At 41.1% G+C, this 21878-nt stretch overlaps 1 protein-coding gene across 2 annotated transcripts in view; it reads right to left on the minus strand.

The window, feature by feature from the left end:
* Positions 1 to 21878, minus strand: part of SLC25A16 (solute carrier family 25 member 16) — a 49565-nt gene that overhangs the window by 22634 nt on the left and 5053 nt on the right. The window contains exons 2-5 of one of the 2 annotated variants that reach the window (XM_029609675.1): positions 14050 to 14142; positions 4011 to 4144; positions 2046 to 2109; positions 459 to 580 (exon numbers count right to left, since the gene is read on the minus strand). In XM_029609675.1, the coding sequence (XP_029465535.1) occupies positions 459 to 580; positions 2046 to 2109; positions 4011 to 4144; positions 14050 to 14142 (413 nt within the window). The remainder of the gene's footprint in view (positions 1 to 458; positions 581 to 2045; positions 2110 to 4010; positions 4145 to 14049; positions 14143 to 21878) is intronic. The other variant, XM_029609676.1, reaches the window with a different exon arrangement.

The following is a 21878-nucleotide window of genomic DNA, read 5'->3' on the forward strand; positions in this document are numbered from 1 at the left end:
ATATATATATATATATATTTATATTTATTTATTTATTTATTTATTTTATTTTATTTTTTTTTAAACTAAAAACTGGTGTTGAGGAGCTACAGAGGCAGAAAACAAAAAAAAAAATAGGAGGTAGTTCTGAGAGGCCTAAAAAGGAAATAAAATATAGCGAGGTATAAGTCCAGGCTGTAGTATGGACAAAAGTTGACTGAAGGGCTTGTAAGGCAGCATTCTCACAGTAGCTACCGTACATGCTCAGAGAGTGTGGTCCATTTGGCAGTCAGATAACATCACATTATGGCTAATCCAGCCCTGTTTTGACAGAACACATTAAATTACCAACATTTTCTGGCAATTTCAACTACTGCAACCTGAGTTTATAAATCTAATACCTTATTACTGTATGACAGCACGTCAACATTCACAGCTGTTTGATTATCTTTACAGAATACAAAGAATAAAAGGCCTACTTTTGTGTAAATTGTTCTGAAGGCATGAACAATCCCTGTGTATTTGTGCTCTCCTTTCACTTGGAATGCCAGGCGAGCTCGCACCATGTCTAGAGGATAAGTACAAATGACCGCTGTCATACCTAAAAATGTTACAGAATACACATTGTAAGCTTCTGCTTGTTAAAACACCAAAAAAAAAAATCCAAATTTAAAACCGCCAACTCTAGCTCTACAAAAAAGTACAGTAATAATGAAAACTGATTGTATTTAAAATGCTTATATTCTGCCTAATCCAGACCAGCCTGCATAACAGAAAACAATTATAGTAATATAAAAACAAAATAGTACAAATCTACTACAAAAATAAAATGTCTATCCACAACCTCTCTATCTTGAAATGCTCCAACAGCCAGCCTTTTAAATTTTCCTGGATCTGCAGTAATCTTGGATCATCCTCAGCTCTAATGGTAGTGTTTTCCCATAAAGCAGGCCCAATAGACAAGGTCCTGGCCCAAGTAGCTTGCAGCCACATATCATTTACTGATGGAACAGCCAACCTCACACATCACTATCATTTCAGTAGCATGGCAATTTCTGGGCCTTGTTATCTGCTGGGTCTGGGTGGGCAATTCCGGTCCTCAAGGGCCACAAACCAGTCAGGTTTTTAGGATCTCTCTAATGAATATGCATAGAACTGAGGCAACATGCATGCAAATCTCTCCCATGCATATTCATTAGGGATATCCTAAAAACCCAACCATTTGTGGCCTTCAAGGACCGGAAGGTAGTGGAGCTCTACAATTGTCTTCTTCAGGATGGTATTTAGTACGAGGTTAGACTTGGAAATGCTGGACATTATCCCTCTGCTCAGTCACCCAGATGAGGCAGTTACCAAGAAGGTGAGCAGGAGCAATAAAGGACTCAATCTAAGGAGGTGCTCTTAAACAGGCCGACAGGCCTGGAGATTCAACCCATATCCAGTCAGCCTTTAGAAAGGTACCAACCAGTGGCAAGAGGCAGTCTCATGACAGCCATTGCTGTACTATTAAACAAAAAGACAATCCTTCGTTTTTATATACGAGAAAATGTGTTTTTCTTGTTGCATTTTTAGCCTAGTTGTTTCCTCCTGCTCCTTCTCTATTTTTCAATTCAATCAGAACCAGCTGCCATTGATCACTGACAACTACCCATGCAGCGCTGGGGAGATTTACAAGACCTACCTTTTTCGGAATCTGGCAGGCTAGATTCCTAAGATTTTTGCAAAGATGTTCTACATGAGCTTTCCAGACTACATCCAAACCTTTTTTTTTTTTTTTGCCTATTTCTGCAGTATCAAAAAGAAATCAAAGCTGGTAAAATAGGAAAGAAAAATTAGGATCTTGGTATCCCAAATCATTTTAGTGATCTTTCTGACCCAAAGAGGAGGAGTCCTGTGCGTCACTGCAACAAAAAGCCATTCAGTTTCAAAAGGCATTTTTGTCTGTGCTGTTAGTTAACAACCAAATAAAAAGCACTACACTATTTGTCTCAGACATCTAAGAAGTGGTAGGAAAGAGAGCAAATGTGAATTAAATTGGCAGTAAAATGCAAAAGAAAAATTCACACCTGCCATGGATCCAGCCATTAATCGATGTACATGTCCAGATATCCCCAGCTTCAGGTTTATGAACTAAAAATTAGAAAACTGAGTATTATGCAGTTCAATTTCCTTATTACATGTCTGTCTCAATTATTTTGAGAGAATACCCTCATCTCATTTCTTTAGCTCTTTCCCCTCTACATTTTGGGAAAATTCCAGTTTGCACTTCCTTCTGACAGAGGCACTGAAACTACTCTCGCCCGTGTGTAAGTAACCTTTAGGAACACCCACCCCCCCCACGCTATCTTTTTGGAACTCTCCTTGGCACTGAATACCCCCTCTCCTACTTTATTCTTGGCCCTTATCCCTCTACCTTCCATCTCAACTATCCCTCTGCGACTCTCACTGAGCCTTCTTAATGCTGCCCAGCTGTTTCCTCCTACTCCTTTGGTTTCCAGCTCAACTGGAAGCAACCTCCACTGGTGCAGAATGCCATAAGCCTTCATTTACAACTACTCAGGATCCCCCAACCCTCCTCATTTTAATGCTCTATCCCCCTCATCACAGCAACAGTACTCAGCCAGGGCTACAGACTGGCTCCCTGGCTAGTAGGTACCACTGCTGTATGATGGCCAGGACTACAGCATCCCCAGACCAGGATCACCCAAGAAACAGAAGCCAGGCTTGGGAATCTACTCCTCTTCTACGTGGCAGTATAACAGGGCCACCGCTTTTTCCTTGATCACATCTGCTCCTAGCTCCAAAATAATTCCCTGTAGCCAGATGTTTCCTATGACTTTTACCAGGAGTAGCCCAGTGATTAGAGCCGTGGGCTGAGAAGGAGGGAAGGCAGAGTTTGAATCCCACTTCTCCCACCAACACACATTGTGACCCTGGAAAAGGTCACACCACTCCATTGCCTCAGATACAAACTTAGGGCTCTATTCACTAAGCATTTTCCCCCATACATACAGAGTGTGAAAAGGCCTTTAGTAAATAAGTTATAAGCACCTGAATGTATAACTTGCCTTGAGCTTGGATTTGGAAAGGTGATTAATTAAATCCAAATAGTTTAACATGCTTATAAATTCAATGGACAAAAAGGTCTAAAAAGATTTCTACCTCAACGATTGAAAAGTTTACTAAAAATAGAGTGCTACACTCTGTTAAAAAGGAGATCATTTATAAATTAAAACTAGATTGTCTAAATCTGGGGCTCTCTTCTGAATAGTGTGTACTTCATTTCCCCCTAGATCCCCAAAAGGCATTGCAGGGGCTTGCAGTAGCCCTGAGGAAACAATGATTCCCCTACCATTCAAACCACAAATCAGAGCAGGTTTCCAACCGTGAGCAGCTTTAGACAGTCAGAACCCAAAGCCATGGTTAATCTCTCAGATATCCCCTACCAGGGACAGAAGGCTCCATTTTCATTGCTCTTCTGCCTACATAAAATTCTCTAGCTAGGATGACTAAGGAACATAACCTGTAAATTGAGCAAGGTTATTTATTGATCTACTTTATCCCTTTACCCTGCAGCTATTTGAGTCCACCCACCAATAAACAAACCAGAGCACCATGGAATGTGTGCCAGAGTTGAACTCTGAGAAGGTGTTTTTTTCCTTGAAATTGTCACTACAGTGCACCAGTTTCCAAGATCTGAGTAGCATTAGTGCAGCCGGGGATGTATCCTCGCCACCCAGGAGCACTGAATCTAAAAAGCTCAAGGGCAAAATTTTGCCATATCTTCTCCTCCTCGCTGACTGCACACAATAAAATTTCTTGCTACACCTGCTGCAAAGTGACAGCTCCGCTGGTATTCCAGTACAAAAATGCTTGCATTAAAGCACACTCCTCTCAGCTCTTATCCTTTAATGGTTATATCTTTTTAAACAAGGGGATAGTATCTTCTCTGCTATTCTGATCTGACTGCTGTTAATGGTGTCACCTGCAGCATTTACTGAAGTTGAGAACAAGAAAAGTAAAAAAATTACCTTTCTGTAGTGGTCAAATGCCATAAACTGGATTGCACCATAAGGAAAAATCCTGACCATCATCGCCCCATTTCCTTTATACAGGCCCAGGTAGCCCTCCTTTTTGGGCACAGCGCACAATGTAGCAAAGACACCTGTCAAGAGCAAAAAAAAAAAAAAAATGGTACGAGTCAAAATGTAAGACACTTCACACCATGCTGAAAACATTAGCATCTGCTTTGTAAACATTTATTCCAGAAACACAAACGTTGACTGTGGTGTTTCCTTGCATGACAAAGGCTCAGGACGCCGTGGCAAGGCTCTGCCTATTCCTGGTTTCTTCCAGTGCCAACAGAGGAGAAAAACACAAGCTGGACAAAAAAAGAAAGCAAAACACTTCACAGTGTGTTTTCTTCACTTCACAAGATACCAAAGCTGGCCAAAGCTGTGACTGATGCCTCAATGTACTGCTATACTCAACATGCCAGATGGGCTTTCAACTGATTACTTACTGTTAAAAGGGATCCTTCAATAGAATTGCCAACTACAGAATGCAGCTCTGAGTACACTATAGAAACCCCAAATCAATAAGAGGAGAAAATGCATACAGAATTTCAGTGCTTTTTTTTTTTTTGCACAAGTAACCTCCCAATGCACCACCACTAGCAGCTTACTGTATCAACTTTAAAAATTCACTTTAACCCAAACATACTCAGCGTGCATAAACATTTTATGCTCAACCGAAATAGATTTTGCGCACAAATCTCAAATATAAGACCCTCACACCGCAAACTCGTTTTCAGCCCCATTAAAAAAAAAAAAAAAAAATTTACTTCAGCTGATCAAGAGTCAGCATTAAGAAGATATGAGTTAAGCCTACACACCTTTCTGCATTGATGAGAAACACCTAATGCCTAAGAATGGGATTTGCATGGAGGTGCGCTTTAACTCCTTAAAACTGGGAGAGGGGCGACCAAAATGATAAAGGGAATGGAACAGCTCCTCTATGAGGAAAGACTAAAGAGGTTAGGACTTTTCAGCTTGGAGAAGAGACTTCTGAGGGGGGATATGATAGAGGTGTTTAAAATCATGAGAGGCCAAAAGATAAATCTTATGCGATATCAATATCATTTGTTCTGGCGTGGCTGGTTTCAGAATTACAGCACACCTTCCATTTAGAGGAGTGCCAGTTATAAAAAGGCAGTCTGATAAATTCATGTGGAGGCTGTAATAAATCAGAATTAGATGCTCCTATTGCCTTGTTGCCAGAACAGATTACAAAGCCATCCAGCCCAAATGGGAAGCTCTCCCCCTTAATATTCATTGCAGAAAGGTTATTTTGCATCCCTACTCATTTCATTGGAAGCAAGGGGAGATAAAATTGGGAGTGCTATGCCATAATGATTCAGAAAAGTCAAATTTTGATTACTGTGGGGGGAAATGAAAGGTTTAATTTCAGAAGATAAAATGGTCACTGCTATTCTTATGGCGGAAAAGGCTTGAAACTAACAAAATGTGTCATCACACACAAATTATACAAAAATAACACTTATAAGAAAGTGGATCACATGCTTTTTGATTGTCTGGAAAAAGAAATCTGTGTATAGCGTTCCAGAAACAAAGTGAGCAAAGAGGAAGGTCAGGCCAACTTCCCAAACTCTTTTCTAAATCATGCATGCAAATAATCTAACAAAGGTGATTTAGGGCTACAAAATGGGAAGGAACTGAGCAATCTTCAATGCATGGAGGTGTAAGGAACTAATCTTCCTCTTCCCTTCCTTCCAGGAATGGTTCCTATAACAATTCAGGAAAAGTTAGCATTAATGTCAACCTGCATAACATTTTGGAAATGGGTCAATTCACTGACAATTAAATGGAAGAGATGAGCCCGATGGTTCAGTGGCAGTACTATGCAATGCCATGCAGATGCTAAGTTTACTCCTGGGGGAATTCTGCGCTACTGCGGAATGCAGAAATTCCTCCTGTGCCAGAAAAGGATAAAAAAAAACGGAAGCATGCAGTGCACGGACAGCGGCCAATCTGGGACAGAGATGTCGGGTGGCGCACGGAGAGTGGGGGCATCGCAGCACAAGAGGGAGAGAGAGAAGGGAGGGGGAAAGAGAGAAGGAAGGGGAACAGAGGGGCTAAAGAAGAGGCCCTGACCCTGAGAGTATATTTGAGCCCTTGTGTTTGTTGTGAGCCAGTGGGGAGAGAGGGGGAGAGACAACGTGTGTGACAGATGGCCTGTGAGAGAAAGCATGTGTCCGATATCATGTAAGAGAGACAGGAAGACTCAGGTGGAGAGGTTAGCAACAACTGCAGCAGCCCCTGCCAGCAGCAGCAATTGACACTGCTGGCAGATGAGCCAAGTTGCCAGGGACACTCATTGCACTGAAATGCAGAATAATTTGCAAAAAAGTGTTATTTTGAAAAATGTGCAGAATTTAGAAAAATGTGTATGCAGAATTTTCAATTTTTTGTTGCAGAATTTCCCCAGGAAACTACTGCTTATAGTCCATTCAATGCTGCTTTCAATACTGGTTTATTTCTACAGACACAGGCATAACACAAGACTTGGACTTCACGGTATGTAGCAAGCTTAACTCCAGTCCATTTCAATTCACATAGTTATGCTCTCTGACAACACACACTTACAACACAGATTTAGGCACAAAACAGCAGAAATACTCAGCACTAAGAACATAGCAGGCATCTGCAGAACTCATGGTCTACCTCTGTAATCCTACTCTCCTTTGGCCCCCAGGCCTTCCTGGCATCCCAGCATGTCTTAAGGTCTCTGAAGCCCAAGCCAGATTCTCAAGGGCAGAACCACATAACCAGGCTATCAGTCTAAGCCTGTATTTATCTGAGCCATTCTATGGTTTTCTAAAGAGGGCACAAGCTTCTGACCAGACAGACAGAGCCTGGTTCAAGGCCCTGCCAGAGCACTTTTTGCCACAAAGCAAAGGACTTGCTTTTGATTCCATTCCCATTTGTCAAGGCTGTTGCAGAGGCAACATTCACAACTCCTGGAGGAGAGTCATGGCATTGTGCAATGGCAATACCTAGTGGCTAGATTTAGGACTGCAGGCACAATATAGACCACGAGACATTCTCTCTAAACCAAAAACTAAGATGGAGCAGCAGCAAGGACTGAATTTTCCACCATGCCTTAAAAGAGTTGGAAAATATAAACATTACAGAAAACAAGATTATGAACTTTGACAAAGCCCCAAAACTATTTCTCTCTGAATTTGCCTCAAAACAAATAAGTAATTTCCAATTGGAATTGAGTTATCTTAATGCATTAAGATCATACCAAGATGAACTCAATGTCTCAAAAAAAAAAAAAAAGAAAAAAAAACCGAGGGGGCGGGGAGCAGGAGGAGAATCTTCCAAACAAAATTTGATTTTGACCCTCATCAATATGTACTCTTGCCTGTTTGTTCGCTATAAAGTAAGTAGATACCAGGAACAAGACAGCAGAGCCTGCCATCATCCCAGGGCCCAGCCAGCCAGACATATCCTTGGCCCAATATTGCTACCAGTGGTATCCAAGCAGAACCTGCCTAAATTCCTGCCCAAGACCTGAAGACAGACGCTGATACGACATCCCTATATCAAATTAGAGCAGATTTCTACACAAAAGCTACATCTTTGCTGCAAATATTCTGACTAACCTGCATCTCTGCTTAACAAGTCTAAAGCTGCTGAGACAGTGTTCCTTTCCAGGACAGAAGCTCCTTGTCCAGAGAGACTGCACAATCCTTCACACACTTACTACACTATCAGTGTAGTAAGAAAACAGACTAACTCCTAATAAGCTTGAAAAGTTCAGAAACTCAGTCCTCAGTAATTTGGGGTTAGTATACTAGTAGGCTCTGCAAATTAAAAAAATCTGTGCAATTTTATAATTGATCTGTTGTCAATTTAAAAACTGTAAAAGTGCATCTGACATCACCTAAAGCAACTGCAAAATATTTGCATACCTAATTGTTTAATTGTTAAAAAAAAACATAATAAAGGGATTACTGAACCTTGACAAGTCAAAGAAGTTCTTGTTCTGATTCCGATCCCAAATAAAAGTTACTAAAATCAATTCTTAGAAGTTATAGTCTTCACTACAGGATATACAAGTGAAGATCAAGGGGTTAAAGGGGCAGTTAGAAAGATGAGGCCATTGCTGAAAGACTAAACAAATTCTTTGCTTTGGTGTTTACTGAAGAGGATGTTAGGGTGATACCAGTCTAGAGACAGTTTAAGGGTGATGATTCAGATGAACTGAGCCAAATTATGGTGAGCCTGGAAGATGTAGGTCAGATTGACAAACTGAAGAATAGTAAATTGCCTGGACCGGATGGTATACACCCCAGGATTCTGAAACTAAAAAATGAAATTTCATACCAATTAGTAAGAATTTGTATTCTATCATTAAAATTGTGCATTGTACCTGAAGACTGGAAGGTGGCCAATATAACCCCGATATTTAAAGACAGCTCTAGGGGTGATCCGGGGAAACTATAGACCAGTGAGCCAGACTTCAGTGCCAGGAAAAATCGTGGAAACTTATGAAGAATAAAATCACACAACATTTAGATAGACATGGTTTAATGGGATACAGCCAGCATGGATTTACCTAAGGGAAGTCTTGACTCACAAATCTCCTACATTTTCATGAAAGGATAAACATGTGGACATAGGTGAACCGGTAGGTGTGGTGTATTTGGATTCTCAGAAGGCATTCGACAAAGTCCTGCATGAGAGGCTTTTAAGAAAGCTAAAATGTCATGGGACAGGATGAGATATCCTTTTGTGGACTGCAAACTGGTTAAAAGACAGGATACAGAGTAGGATTAATGGTCTGTTTTCCCAGTGAAAAAAGGTAAAACAGTGAAGTGCTTCAGGGATCTGTACTAGGACTGGTGCTTTTTAATATATTTATAAATCATCTGGAAAGGGGCACGAATATGACATGCTTAAATTTGCAGATGACAAAATTATGTAGAGTAGTTAAATCTCAAGCAGATTGTGTTAAATTGCAGAAGGACCTTGTGAGATTTGAAGACTGGACATCCAAAATGGCTGATGAAATTTAATGTGGACAAGTGCAAGGTGATGCTGACATGGGATGTGCCCCTTGTGACAGTGTCTAGGTCCCCTGTATCTCTAAGAAACAGAAGTATGAAAAACAATAACCCCTGAACCCCAAACATGACTTGTGCTGTATTTTCTTTTTTCTTCTCTTCTATGGAACATGGCACAGCTGTTGGACTGGGAAGATAGCCAATGCTGTAACAGATAGTAAGAACTTCAACATTAGTGTAATCTAGCCTGGCAAAGCTCCCAGAGCTTGGGTCATCATTGGCACCAGAATCCAGATAAAAAAAAAAAAAAAAAAAAGGGAGGTTTCACCTTTTAAAATCTGTTAGACAAATTCTACTGAAAACAGTATTTACACATCTATGCATTAGGAGTTTAAATAAATGCTTATGACATTTCTTTGCTTATGCACTGAAGCAAGAAATATGTAAACCAGGTGCTCTTCTACTAATAAAATAGATAAATGCTTCTAATTCTAATTATATAATTTGTTGAATAGTAGAGCAAAACAAAGCACCCAGTTAGCTTGACTAAGAATGTGATGCACACTATATCAGAGGTCAATTAATTTTTATAACTAAATTCTCCTGGCTATGTAACCTGACATACTAAAATCACATAATTTCCAAAATTCAGTGTAAGAAAAATACATGAGGCCATATGTCTGAGATAATATGACTTGACCTATGTTGAAATTAAATCAGTACTTAAATCTTTGGAAGAGTCCATGAATTGTCAAGTAAAAAAATATATATATACACAATGAGATGTAAGAGCTCATGGTTGCTATACTATCCAGAGTATGATATGCCCGAGATCCTAGCCAACTTAACTATGACACTATCTTTTATATGGGTATCTAGGACACAGCTTGATCAATTAAATACTTTCCTCATGTAAAATAAAAATCACTCTTTATTAAAAATATATCTGACTGAATTATTGAAATGGCTCTGATCTCAAAATAATTAACTAAGCTCAATAAATGCATCATCTCTGAGGAGTGCTGATATGTTAAACTTATGAGACATGGTTTTCTAAGGAAAGAGAATAACCTTTAAGGGAAATCCTTAACATTTTTTACTTTGATCTATCAGAGCAAAACAGAGACAATGCATATAGGGAAAACAACCCTTGCTGTGTTTACACGATGTTAGGTTCCACATTAGGAGTTACCACCAAGCAAAGAGATCTAGGCATCATAGTGTCACAATGTCACTGTCACAATGGACAACAATGAATCTGATCCCATCAGTCTTCCCCAAGGTGTACCCCAAGGTTCCTCACTCTCATCCACGCTATTTAATATATACATGCTTCCCCTTACCACGCTTCTCACTAACCTGCACATCAAGCATTTTATTTATGCTGACGATGTGCAAATCATCTTCCCTTTCTCTGATACCATCCAAACTGCTTTACGCAGCTGGGAATCCTGTCTTTCCTCCATCAACCAACTCCTAAAGGACATGCACCTAGCTCTTAATTCCAACAAGACTGAGCTATTAATCATATCTAATAGGCAACCGATCCCAGACATCCCTCCTGCTTACTCAGCTACCAACTTCCCATCACACACTCGCAACTTAGGAGTTATTGAGAATCACCTCTCATTTAAACCATTCATCAAATCCAACATAAAAGACTGCTATTTTAAACTCCAAACAATAAAGAAACTCAGACCCCTACTACACTTCAATGATTTCCGTATAGTCCTCCAAGCTATTATTTTATCGAAGATTGACTATTGTAATGCGCTCTTACTTGGCATTCCTGCAACACACACTAAGCCACTTCAACTCCTACAAAATGCCGCCGCTCGGATATTGTCAAACACAAAGAAAAGAGATCACATCACCCCCACACTTATTGAACTACACTGGCTCCCTATACAGTCACGAATTCTTTATAAAACACTCTCGATCATACATAAGAGTCTAGTAAATTCCAACCTCAACTGGCTTAACCCCCCCCCCCCCTCTTACCTCGCACCTCCAAGAGACCTACACGCCCAGCCCTCCAAGGAACACTCCATGCCCAATCTATTAAATCTTTTAAACTCTCCTCCACTATTAACAGAGCCTTTTCTCTTGCCGGCCCCACCATATGGAACTCACTGCCCCATGATATCCGTATAGAGACCTATACCCCCACTTTCAAAAAGAAACTTAAAACCTGGCTCTTTCAGCAAGCCTACTCCATCTCACCCCCTATTACATAAAACCCCCCTATGAATGTTATACTGATATCTTGGTATGAACGCCTTTGTCTGCTGATTTTGTACTTTGCACTATCATGTATATAGTTTTAGTTATATTCCATAGCATCTACCCATTGATGCCTGTTATATGTAAGGGCTCCTTCCCATAAATTATTTATATGTTGCCTAGTTCATCATATTATATTATGTTATCTGTTATATGTACGGGCACTGCCCAATGGTTTTTTTGTTCACTGTGAACAGATACGATGTGCGAACGGATATCGGTATAAAAGAAATGTTAAATAAATAAATAAATAAATAGTGGATAATACATTGAAATAGTCAGCTCTGTGTGCTGTGGCAGTCAAAAAAGCAAACGATGTTAGGCATTAGGAAGGGAATGGCGAATGTCATAATGCCGCTGTATCACTCCATGGCTAGACTGCACCTGGAATATTATGTGCAGTTCTGGTGCCGCATCTCAAAAAAGATATTAGTTGCACTAGAGAAAGTACAGAGAAGGGTGATCAAAATGATAAAGGGGATGGAATGGCTCCCCTATGAGGAAAGGCTAAAGAGGTTAGGGCTGTTCAGCTTGGATATGGCTGGGGGCGGGGGGGGAATATGATAGAGGTTTACAAAATCATGAAAGGACTTGAATGAGTAATTGGGAATTGGTTATTTTTTCAGATAATACAAGAACTAGAGGGCATTCCATGAAGTTAGCAAGTAGCTCATTTAAAACAAATCTGAGAAAATTTGTGTCACTCACATAATTAAGCTCTGGAATTCATTGCCAGAGGATGTGGTTGCTACAGTTAGTGTAGCTGGGTTTAAAAAAGATTTGGATAAGTTCCTAGAGCAGAAGTCCATAAACTGCTATTAATCAATAAGGACTAGCAGTTTGGGATCTATTTAATGTTTGGGTACTTGCCAGGGACTTGTCACTTGGCTAGCCAGTGTTGTAAACAGGATACTGGGCTTGATGGACCCTTGGTCCTCTGACCAAGGACTGTCACTGAATGAGATATGTAAAATTTTTGAAAATTCTGAACTGGGAAAAAAATGTTTTTCCTGGGTTCCCCCCCCCCCCCCCCCCCTCCAGAAAAACAGACATTTTGGAACCCACACAATTCTTATTTTTGCATAATAAAACTTACTTTACTGTTTCCAGAACATAAAATTAAATATGTAAGGCTGTTAGCTCATAAGATTTACACTTTTTAAAATAGTGGTCTATCATTAAATGACAGATGCAGTGGATGGGTGGAACCTGAATCTTTCAGTCACCTCATCCATCCAAACTCCAGTCCATCCTTCACCTTTATCCCTCCCTGTTTTAGTTACATCCTCCATGTTGCTGGCAGCCACAACCTTATTCAGTAGCATCTGGGGCACATTTTAAATAGTTGGGTGCTGGGCTCCCTAGCAACACAAGCTTCCTACAGTTGCGGTCAGTGCTCTGTTCCCCCAGCCCAGAGTTCAGGCTCCCCTACCAGCAGCATCACACCTTTTCCCCGACACAGCAGTCTCTCCAGCTGCTAGGATCTATGTTCTTTGCCAGCCACATCAAGCGGCCAGTCTGTTCCCCCAGCACAGCGTTCTACTCCACTGACAGTATGTCTTGTAATCAGGGCCTCTGTTCTCCAGCAGCCATGCCGCTGACACCTATTGGCTCCATTGTGCTTCACTACAGCCATGCCACTTAGGGCAGTACACTCTTCCTCCAGAGAGGAGCATATGGCTCCTTGCTAGCAGCACAGCTGTCTGATGTGTGCTCTTCCCAGCCCCATTGCATCACCAGTCTGCTATACCACAGTCAGCCTATATGTAAAACTATGCAAAATATGCATGCCAGACAAACTGACAAATGAATACAACCAAAGGCCTTTATGCAGGAGGATTTCATAAGTATAGGAAAGATAGCAAACATGTCCAGTGTTATGAGATAGACCTATTTTTTTTTATAGGTCAAAATTAAAGTATCACTTATTTCTGCAGATGCAAATAGACTAACATGGCAACCACCATATTTTGCTCAGGATTGGCATAGTAATCTAATATTTTTCATTGTTTTACCTTTTCATATTTCATAGTTATTTGGAAATATCCAGAATGCATAATGGGTAGGTAGTGACACTTTAAAACTAGGTCTTAAAAAGCATTTTATGCATGATTCTAAGCAAAAGTATTTCAAAAGAAGTTTCCAATTTTTCCACTTCTGGCCTCAAAAGGAAAAAAAAAAAAAAAGATGGGGGGGGGGGGAATTTTCACAAATTTTTCCCAGCCTTCACATCGCTAGACTGGAAGAAAGTTAAGTGAGAAGGATGTAGCTGCAAATGAAGGCTCATGGCACCAGATCCCAACCCAGATTCCAGTTGAGGCAGAAGGCTAAGGGAACAGAAGGAAACTCCTGGGACAGGGGGAAAAAATGCAAACTATCAAAATGCTCCAATAGTACAACTCACAATTATTGCATTAATTATCTTGGATGGCAAAAAAATGGCATAGGATAGTAGCATCCTGCCATACAAGGTAATAAAAGTTTCATTTAGTGAACATACTATTTTAAAACAAAAAATTGTGAATTCAATAAAATATAACAAAGAAGGGAGTCTAATAAATAACTAATGTATACATGAAAATACATCTCAAATATAATAACAATCCATCAGCATAATGAACACAGTAAAACTAACACACAACACTACAGGATTATTTACTAAAAGAAATAATAAAAAAAAAAGTACAACTCACCTAAATGTTTATAATGAGGATTATGAGCTTGCAATAAGATCTTTACCCTATCCAAAGGAGCAATAGTTGTTTTGGCACAGCATCCTGCAATTCCTTGGGAGAAGAAACAAAAGAAATTTCAGCCATTCGCAAAGCACAGGAATGCAACTCAGACTAGCACATTGCATGAAAAACATGCCAAAAGTAAGAGCTCCCAGAACACTGACTTATGCACAAGCAGGAAACTAAAAATCACTGCAGCACTCCTGCACCACACTCCCCAAAATTCATGTGTTTACTTTTTGGCAATATGCTGCCATCAGCATTAAAGAATAAAAATAGACAATACTTAAAATTAATCTATATATACAGATATATCCATACATACATATAACTCCAAAATACACAATTATATGTCAAGTCAAAGTTTCTGCATCTCAGGAGAACACCTGAGACGTATTTGCATTTGTTTTGAACATAGCTCACTGCTTAGGTGTCCCGGACACTGCCTACTCTTGTTTCCAGCTTCCAAAATGCTATATTGAGCTCAATGTATCTTGCACTTAAGCCCTCTATCACAAACAGAAATAGGAACAAGTTCACCCACAGAGCACAAGTAGGCAGCCATTAAAAAAAAAAAAAAAAAAAAGGGGGGATGGGGGTCATGAATACCAAACAGAGGGGCCCAATGCAAAAAAAAAAAAAAAGCAAGGAAAGCAGGCACTGAAAAGTCAGCGCCCGCTTTCTTAATGTATGCATGGCGCCCGCAAGGGGAACGCCATGCTATATTATTAATTGGGGGGGGGGGGGGAGGGGGGCGCAGTTACGGCGGTCTGCTGGTTATGAACACAGACACCGAGCATATCGGCCTCGGTCTTCTTAATGCAGCCAGCTGAGTGTTTATTTTCTTTAAACTTTTAAAAGAAGTGCAGAAAAGCAGTCTTCTGCTTTTCTGTACTTTTCAATATGCTCAGCTATTAACGCCTGCTCCAGGCAGGCGTTAATAGCTGAGCAATAAATGTGTGTCTGAAATGCACATTTATTCTTTTGCATTTGAAGTGAATGAGTAATTGCATTAGGGGGGGTGGATTAGCGCCTACTTAACCCATGTCTGACTGCTGCTCGGCCTCGAGTGATGCTAGGTTTGTATTGTAAGACAAAAGTACTGCAACGCAGACTTCTGCCTGCTTCAAGCAGTTCCTGCTCTGGCATTTATTTCATCACATAACGAAAAGGTGATTTATTTATTTATTTATTTAACGTTTCTTTTATACCGATGACCGTTCGCACATCGCATCGGTTTACAGTGAACAAAAAACCATTGGGCGGAGCCCTTACAAATAACAGATAACATAGTAAACTAGGCAACATATAAATAATATTTGGGAGGAGCCCTTACAAGAAATACAAACATCAATGAGTAAATGCTATGGGGATATGCTATGGGATTGAACTATAACAGAAACTATATACAAGTTAGTGCACAGTACCAAATCAGCAGGCAAAAAGGCGTTCAGACATGAAACTGATGCAAAATACTTTATTTATTTATTTATTTATTTAGCATTTTTCTATACCGACTTTCCAATAACAAAATTATTGATCAATTCGGTTTACATTTTAAACAATAACAACAATGACAAGTAAATGTCTTACAATGAACAGGTCGAATTAACTTGGATTAAGATATATGGGGGTAATAACATAATTAACATGAGCGGTGCCTAATATAGGCTAGAGGCTGGGTTTTAATGATAGACTGCCAAAGATAATAGACTGCCAAAGATCATGTGATTTCTAGAGAAGATCTATATAGTTCTCTAGCGTGTTACCACTGAGGGGATATTGGCAGGGATATTTCGCAGGTTGATGTTATGGGAAAGCTTGGTTGAATAACCAAGTCTTGAGCCTTTTTTTAAATGTAGTGGAGCATTGCAGTGATCTGAGCTCTGATGGGAGAGAGTTCCAGAGTTTAGGCCCAGCTGTGGAGAAAGCTCTTTTACTTAATGCTGACTTCATCGGTGGAATTTGAAGGTTGTTTTTGTAGGCTTGTCTCACTGGTCTGGAGGATGTGTGGAGTTGGAGAGGGAATGTGAGCTCGAGTGGTGCCAGGTTGTGTATTGCCTTGTGGGTTACTGAGAGCACTTTGAATAGTATTCTGAATTTGACGGGAAGCCAGTGTAGGCTTTTTAAGATGGGTGAGATGTGGTCTCTTTTGTTGGACTTGGTTAGGATCCTCGCTGCAGCGTTCTGCAGCATCTGTAGCGGTTTTATGGCGTTGGCAGGGAGACCCAGTAGAAGAGAGTTGCAGTAATCTATTTTCGTGAGAATGATTGCTTGTAGAACTAATCGGAAGTCTTTGAAATGTAGGAGTGGTCTCAGTCTTTTTAAGACTTGTAATTTGAAGAATCCATCCTTTACAATGTTATTTATGAGTGATCTGTAATTCATTTGGTTATCCAATATAACTCCTAGATTTCTGACTTGTGGGGTTATTGTTAATTGAGTTGACAAGATGGTACTTGGAAGTGTGTAGGTTCCGTTTTGGGAAATGAGGAGATATTCTGTTTTGTTTTGATTAAGGATCAAGTTGAGGTTAGTGAGTAAGTTGTTGATGGCTTGTTGGCAAGAGTTCCAGAAGTCCAGAGTTTTTTGGAGAGATTCGGTAATTGGAATCAGTATCTGAACATCGTCTGCATATAAGTAGTGGACGAGATTCAGGTTGATGAGGAGCTGGCAGAGTGGCAGAAGGTAAATATTGAATAAGGTTGGAGAGAGTGATGATCCTTGTGGGACTCCTAAGTTGCAGGTGACTGGTTGAGATTCTTCCTTGTTGATCTTGACCTTATACTGTCTGTTCTGTAGGAACGATTTGAACCAGTTGAGGGCCTCATCTCTGATGCCAATTTCTGCCAGGCGATCTATTAATGTGTTGTGATTGACCGTGTCAAAGGCTGCTGTTAGATCTAGGAGGATGAGAAGACACGGTTGTTTGTTTTCAAGTTTAAGTAATATTGTGTCCGTTAATGAGATTAGGAGGGTTTCAGTGCTTCGAGATTGGCGGAAACCGAACTGCGATGGGGAAAGAATTTTGTGGTCGTTTAGGTATTCTGTTAGTTGTTTGTTTGCAACTCGTTCTAAGATTTTTGCGATGAATGGTAGATTAGCTATTGGGCGAAAATTGGCTGGGTTTTCAGGAGAAAGATTAGGTTTTTTTAAGAGTGGTTTTATGATTGCCATTTTTAGTGGGTCAGGTACAATCCCTTGAGAGAAGGAGCAATTTATGATTTGTGCGATGGGTTTGGATATGATTTTAGCACAAGAGATGAGGAGATTGGTGGGTATGGTATCCTGAGGGTGAGAAGAGGGTTTGAGCTTTTTTAGTATATTTTCGATCTCTAAGGATGAGGTCGGTTCGAACTCCTTAAGGCTAGCCTTTTGTGATGAGACTGCCGCTCCAGGTATTACTGGCGTAGTGTAATTATTATTGTTATTATTAATTGACTGAGTTAGTAGATTTGGTATCTTGTTTTTGAAGTATGTTGCCAGTTCTTCTGCTTTGCTTGCTGCTTTATCATCTGGTATGGATGTTGGTAGGGGTTTAGTGAGGGATGAGACCAAAGAAAAAAGCGCTCTAGGGTCGAAAATGAAGTGGTGGATTTTTTGTGAGTAAAAGTCTTTTTTTGCTTGGAGGATGGATATTCTGTAATGGTGCATCATGGTTTTGAATGCTGTGATGTTGGTGTATGTTGGGTTTTTACGCCAGTGTTGTTCTTTTTTTCTGAGATCCTGTTTTAAGGATTTTAGTTTTGGTGTGTACCAAGGTTTTCTGTTGTCCTTGTTTGCTTGAGGAGCTTTGGTAATAGTTGGGCATGTAGTATCGGCCACTTTTTTGGTAATGTTGTTCCAGGACACAATGGCTGAGTCCGCGTTAGTGAGGTCCAGTTGGTTAAGTTCATCCGATAGGCTGTTGCTGAGAATTTCCTGGCTGCACATTTTCTTGAATTGGATTGTGTTATTCTGCTTATCTGGGAGTGTAGGTAGGTTTATCTTTAGTGTTGTGTTGATCAGCTTATGGTCTGACCAGGGAACTGGAAGGCATGTGGGGTGAGAAGAAAGGGTAAGTTCCTGGTTAATGAAAATGAGGTCCAACGTATGACCAGCTTTGTGGGTGGGTTCCTTAATTATTTGTTTGAAACCCATGCAGTTTAGTGTGCTTAGGAGAGTTTCACAGCTGTGAGAATGGGGGGATACATCCACATGGAGGTTGAAGTCCCCCAATAGTATCGCTGGTGTGTCGGAGTTGATGTGTTTTACTATATTTTCAACCAAAGGTGATGGATCGGTTTCGAGGTATCCTGGGGTGGCGTATGTAAGCCCGATTTGAAGGTGAGAGGATTTAAATACGGCAAATTCTAGAGAATGTGAAGATATTGAAGTTTGTAGTGACATTCCTAGTGTTTTTTTTGCTGCCAGAAGAAGACCTCCTCCTCGTTTTTTGAGTCTGGGGATTGAGAATATGTTGTACGAGTGAGTAGGGAGTTGGTTGATTGTAGCAATGTCTTCTGGTTTTAACCAGGTTTCAGTGATTGCAAATATGTCTGTGTTTGTTTCCAGCAGATAGTCATGAAGCAGGTGAGTTTTCTTAGTCAAAGACTGTGCGTTCAGCAGTGATAAGGTGAAAAGTGACAGTCCCAGTAGTTGGTTTAAAGGTGAGATGACAATAGGGATGAGTCTTTTTTGTAAAGAGTGTGGTAAGGCTTGTTTTTTTGCTGCTGGTCTCTTGAGGTTGTGGATGATGGGGATGGATGAGATCGCCATGATAGGTTTTGTAACTGAGCGCTGGATGGTTGCTTGTTGAATGAGCGCTGGTTGCTTGTTGAGTGAGCGCTGGATGGTTGCTTGTTGAGTGAGCGCTGGATGGTTGCTTGTTGAGTGAGCGCTGGTTGCTTGTTGAGTGAGCGCTGGTTGCTTGTTGAGTGAGCGCTGGTTGCTTGTTGAGTGAGCGCTGGTTGCTTGTTGAGTGAGCGCTGGTTGCTTGTTGAGTGAGCGCTGGTTGCTTGTTGAGTGAGCGCTGGTTGCTTGTTGAGTGAGCGCTGGTTGCTTGTTGAGTGAGCGCTGGTTGCTTGTTGAGTGAGCGCTGGTTGCTTGTTGAGTGAGCGCTGGATGGTTGCTTGTTGAGTGAGCGCTGGTTGCTTGTTGAGTGAGCGCTGGATGGTTGCTTGTTGAGTGAGCGCTGGTTGCTTGTTGAGTGAGCGCTGGTTGCTTGTTGAGTGAGCGCTGGTTGCTTGTTGAGTGAGCGCTGGTTGCTTGTTGAGTGAGCGCTGGATGGTTGCTTGTTGAGTGAGCGCTGGATGGTTGCTTGTTGAGTGAGCGCTGGATGGTTGCTTGTTGAGTGAGCGCTGGATGGTTGCTTGTTGAGTGAGCGCTGGTTGCTTGTTGAGTGAGCGCTGGATGGTTGCTTGTTGAGTGAGCGCTGGATGGTTGCTTGTTGAGTGAGCGCTGGTTGCTTGTTGAGTGAGCGCTGGCGAGAAAGTGCAGACTGGGCGCTGGGTGAGATCTGGATGGCTGCTTACTAAATGAGCGCTGCCATGGCTCACCGAGATGAGTCGGAGTAAGAAAGAGTTACTGGAATTCTTTGGATAGATTTGGTTTAGGGGCCTCACAATGCAGGCACAGGTGTTGCTGCTCTAAGGCGTGTTAGAGGTATTAGTCTTTTGCCTAGGAGAAATAGAGGCTGACTGCTATAGGAATAGGCCCTGGGGCACTCCAAGGGGCTACACTAAGGGGCACACAAAGGGGCAAGCCCCTTTGTCGCGCTCCTTCGGCGCGCGGCGTTCGGCGCGCGGCGCTTGGCTGGATATTGATTTAAAACCCTTCACGGGCTGGCTCCTATTGGAGGAGCTGTATCGGTGGGCGGGACTATTGTTCGCTCACCTCGTGGCCTCGCGAGAGGCTTGTCCCTGGTCCACCTCCCCTGGCCCCGATGGGCCTACGCCGATCGCGCGGGGAGGGCCGACCCGGATCGAGGGGGCAGTGCAGGGCGGCGGCGCCGGCGAGAAAGGGTCGCCTGCAGTCGTTTTCGGCCCTTTAAAGGGCTCTGGGGAGGCGTCGGGGCTTCCGGGGAGGGCTTAGCTGTGCCCTTCCAAATGCGGCTGCTTTTTTTGTTTTTTGTTTTTTTTTAAATTCGCCGCGTTTTTGTTTAGTTTGTGTTGTTTAGTTTGTGTTGTAGATTGGGGGTAACTAGAGAATTTATACATTTGACTTCAATTTTGATGAAAAACAGTTCGAGAAAAATGCACAAATTATCTTGGAATCTATCCTTGCAAACTACATCAGGAATCTGAAAATTTCCAGACTACAGCTGTTTGCATAGCATGGCTATATCTACGTAGCAGATGTAATACAGAAGCCAATGTACTAAAATGCAGAAATCTTTGCATGCTAACATACCAGTGTACATTATTTGGCATTTTAGCATACAAAGTACCATTTGCAAAGTTTTCCATGTTAGCAATGTGCTCAGATCACATTATGATGTATTTTATGTAGCTGTTCCTGTTTGGATGCTATAAACAAAGGTGGACAGGCACTGCCACACCTACACAGAAAGGTAACCTACACAGAGCGGCAGTCACTACTATAAGCAAATTGATGGGCAGACTAGATGGGCCATTTGGTCTTTATCTGCTGTCAATACTGTGTTGTGTTATGTACATTTTTATCCTGTAAACTGCTGTAAGTTTTGGAGTGTGCTATATACAAATTTAATTTACAATTAATACAATTTTGCATACATTTCCCACGTGCAAAACTGTATTCAAATAAAGTTAACGAGCTGCTGCCATGCAAATTCACGCAAAGCAGCTCATTAACTTAGTGTGTAGTTAGAACAATGTGCACATGTCAAGTTTTGCACAAGAAAACTACACCTCTGAGTATTTTTTGTGAAATCTCGTTACAAGATTTTGCATGCAAATGTTTTTTTAAAATGGTGAATATTTGCATTAAGTCCCTGTAGAAAGACCGAACACAATTTCAAACAGTAGGCACAATTTTTCACACATTAGTACATGTGCCTCTTACAGAGAGCTATGCTACAGATTCAAGGACTGCTCTGGCAGAGGAAATGTCAGACTGCAAATTCTCCTGGAAAGCACAAAGAACAAAACCATCAAAGATTGTGATTATTTTTAATAGAATGACAGAGAAACAAAAGTAACATTTTTATACAACATTACAAGATGTGCACAGGGCTGTACAATACATAAGAGTCCCTTCCCCACAGAGCTTACAATCTAGTCAAGACAGAAGAGAAATTAAGTGTGGGGAAAATGAGAACACGTTTAAAATATGAGCTGGATGAATAGGTGTGGTTTAATTGAAGAAAGGGAAGAGACTAATTTATCTAATTAGGTAAAGCTGTTAAAAATTCATCTTAGCCTAGAAAACATTTAAGAAAAACAGGAAATAGGACAGGGTGGAAACTCCAGGGAAACAGAACCTCCTCCCTTCCCAGAGTCAGCATGCTATTAAGTATGTAGTAAATGAATATCAAAGTCACCAACTAGTGTTTTGTTTTTTTTGCTTAAAATCCTCAAAGCAAGATTAACAAAATGAAAAGACTGTACTCCCAGGAATAGTATAGAGGGAATCCACAGTGGTATTTACTCATGGCACTCTGTCCTGAACACCAGCACTGTCATACCCTGCTCCTCACTCCCAGCTCATATCCCTTTCTAGTGTCCCAAGCTCCCACAGGCTTCCAAACGCTCCCAGGAAGCACAGGCGAGTCTTCAGTGCCTGGCATCAGGCATAGCAGCTGCAGTCTCTTTTCTCCCTTGCCACAG

Source organism: Rhinatrema bivittatum, chromosome 7, assembly GCF_901001135.1.
Source record: "Rhinatrema bivittatum chromosome 7, aRhiBiv1.1, whole genome shotgun sequence".
In the NCBI taxonomy this organism is placed as follows: domain Eukaryota; kingdom Metazoa; phylum Chordata; class Amphibia; order Gymnophiona; family Rhinatrematidae; genus Rhinatrema; species Rhinatrema bivittatum.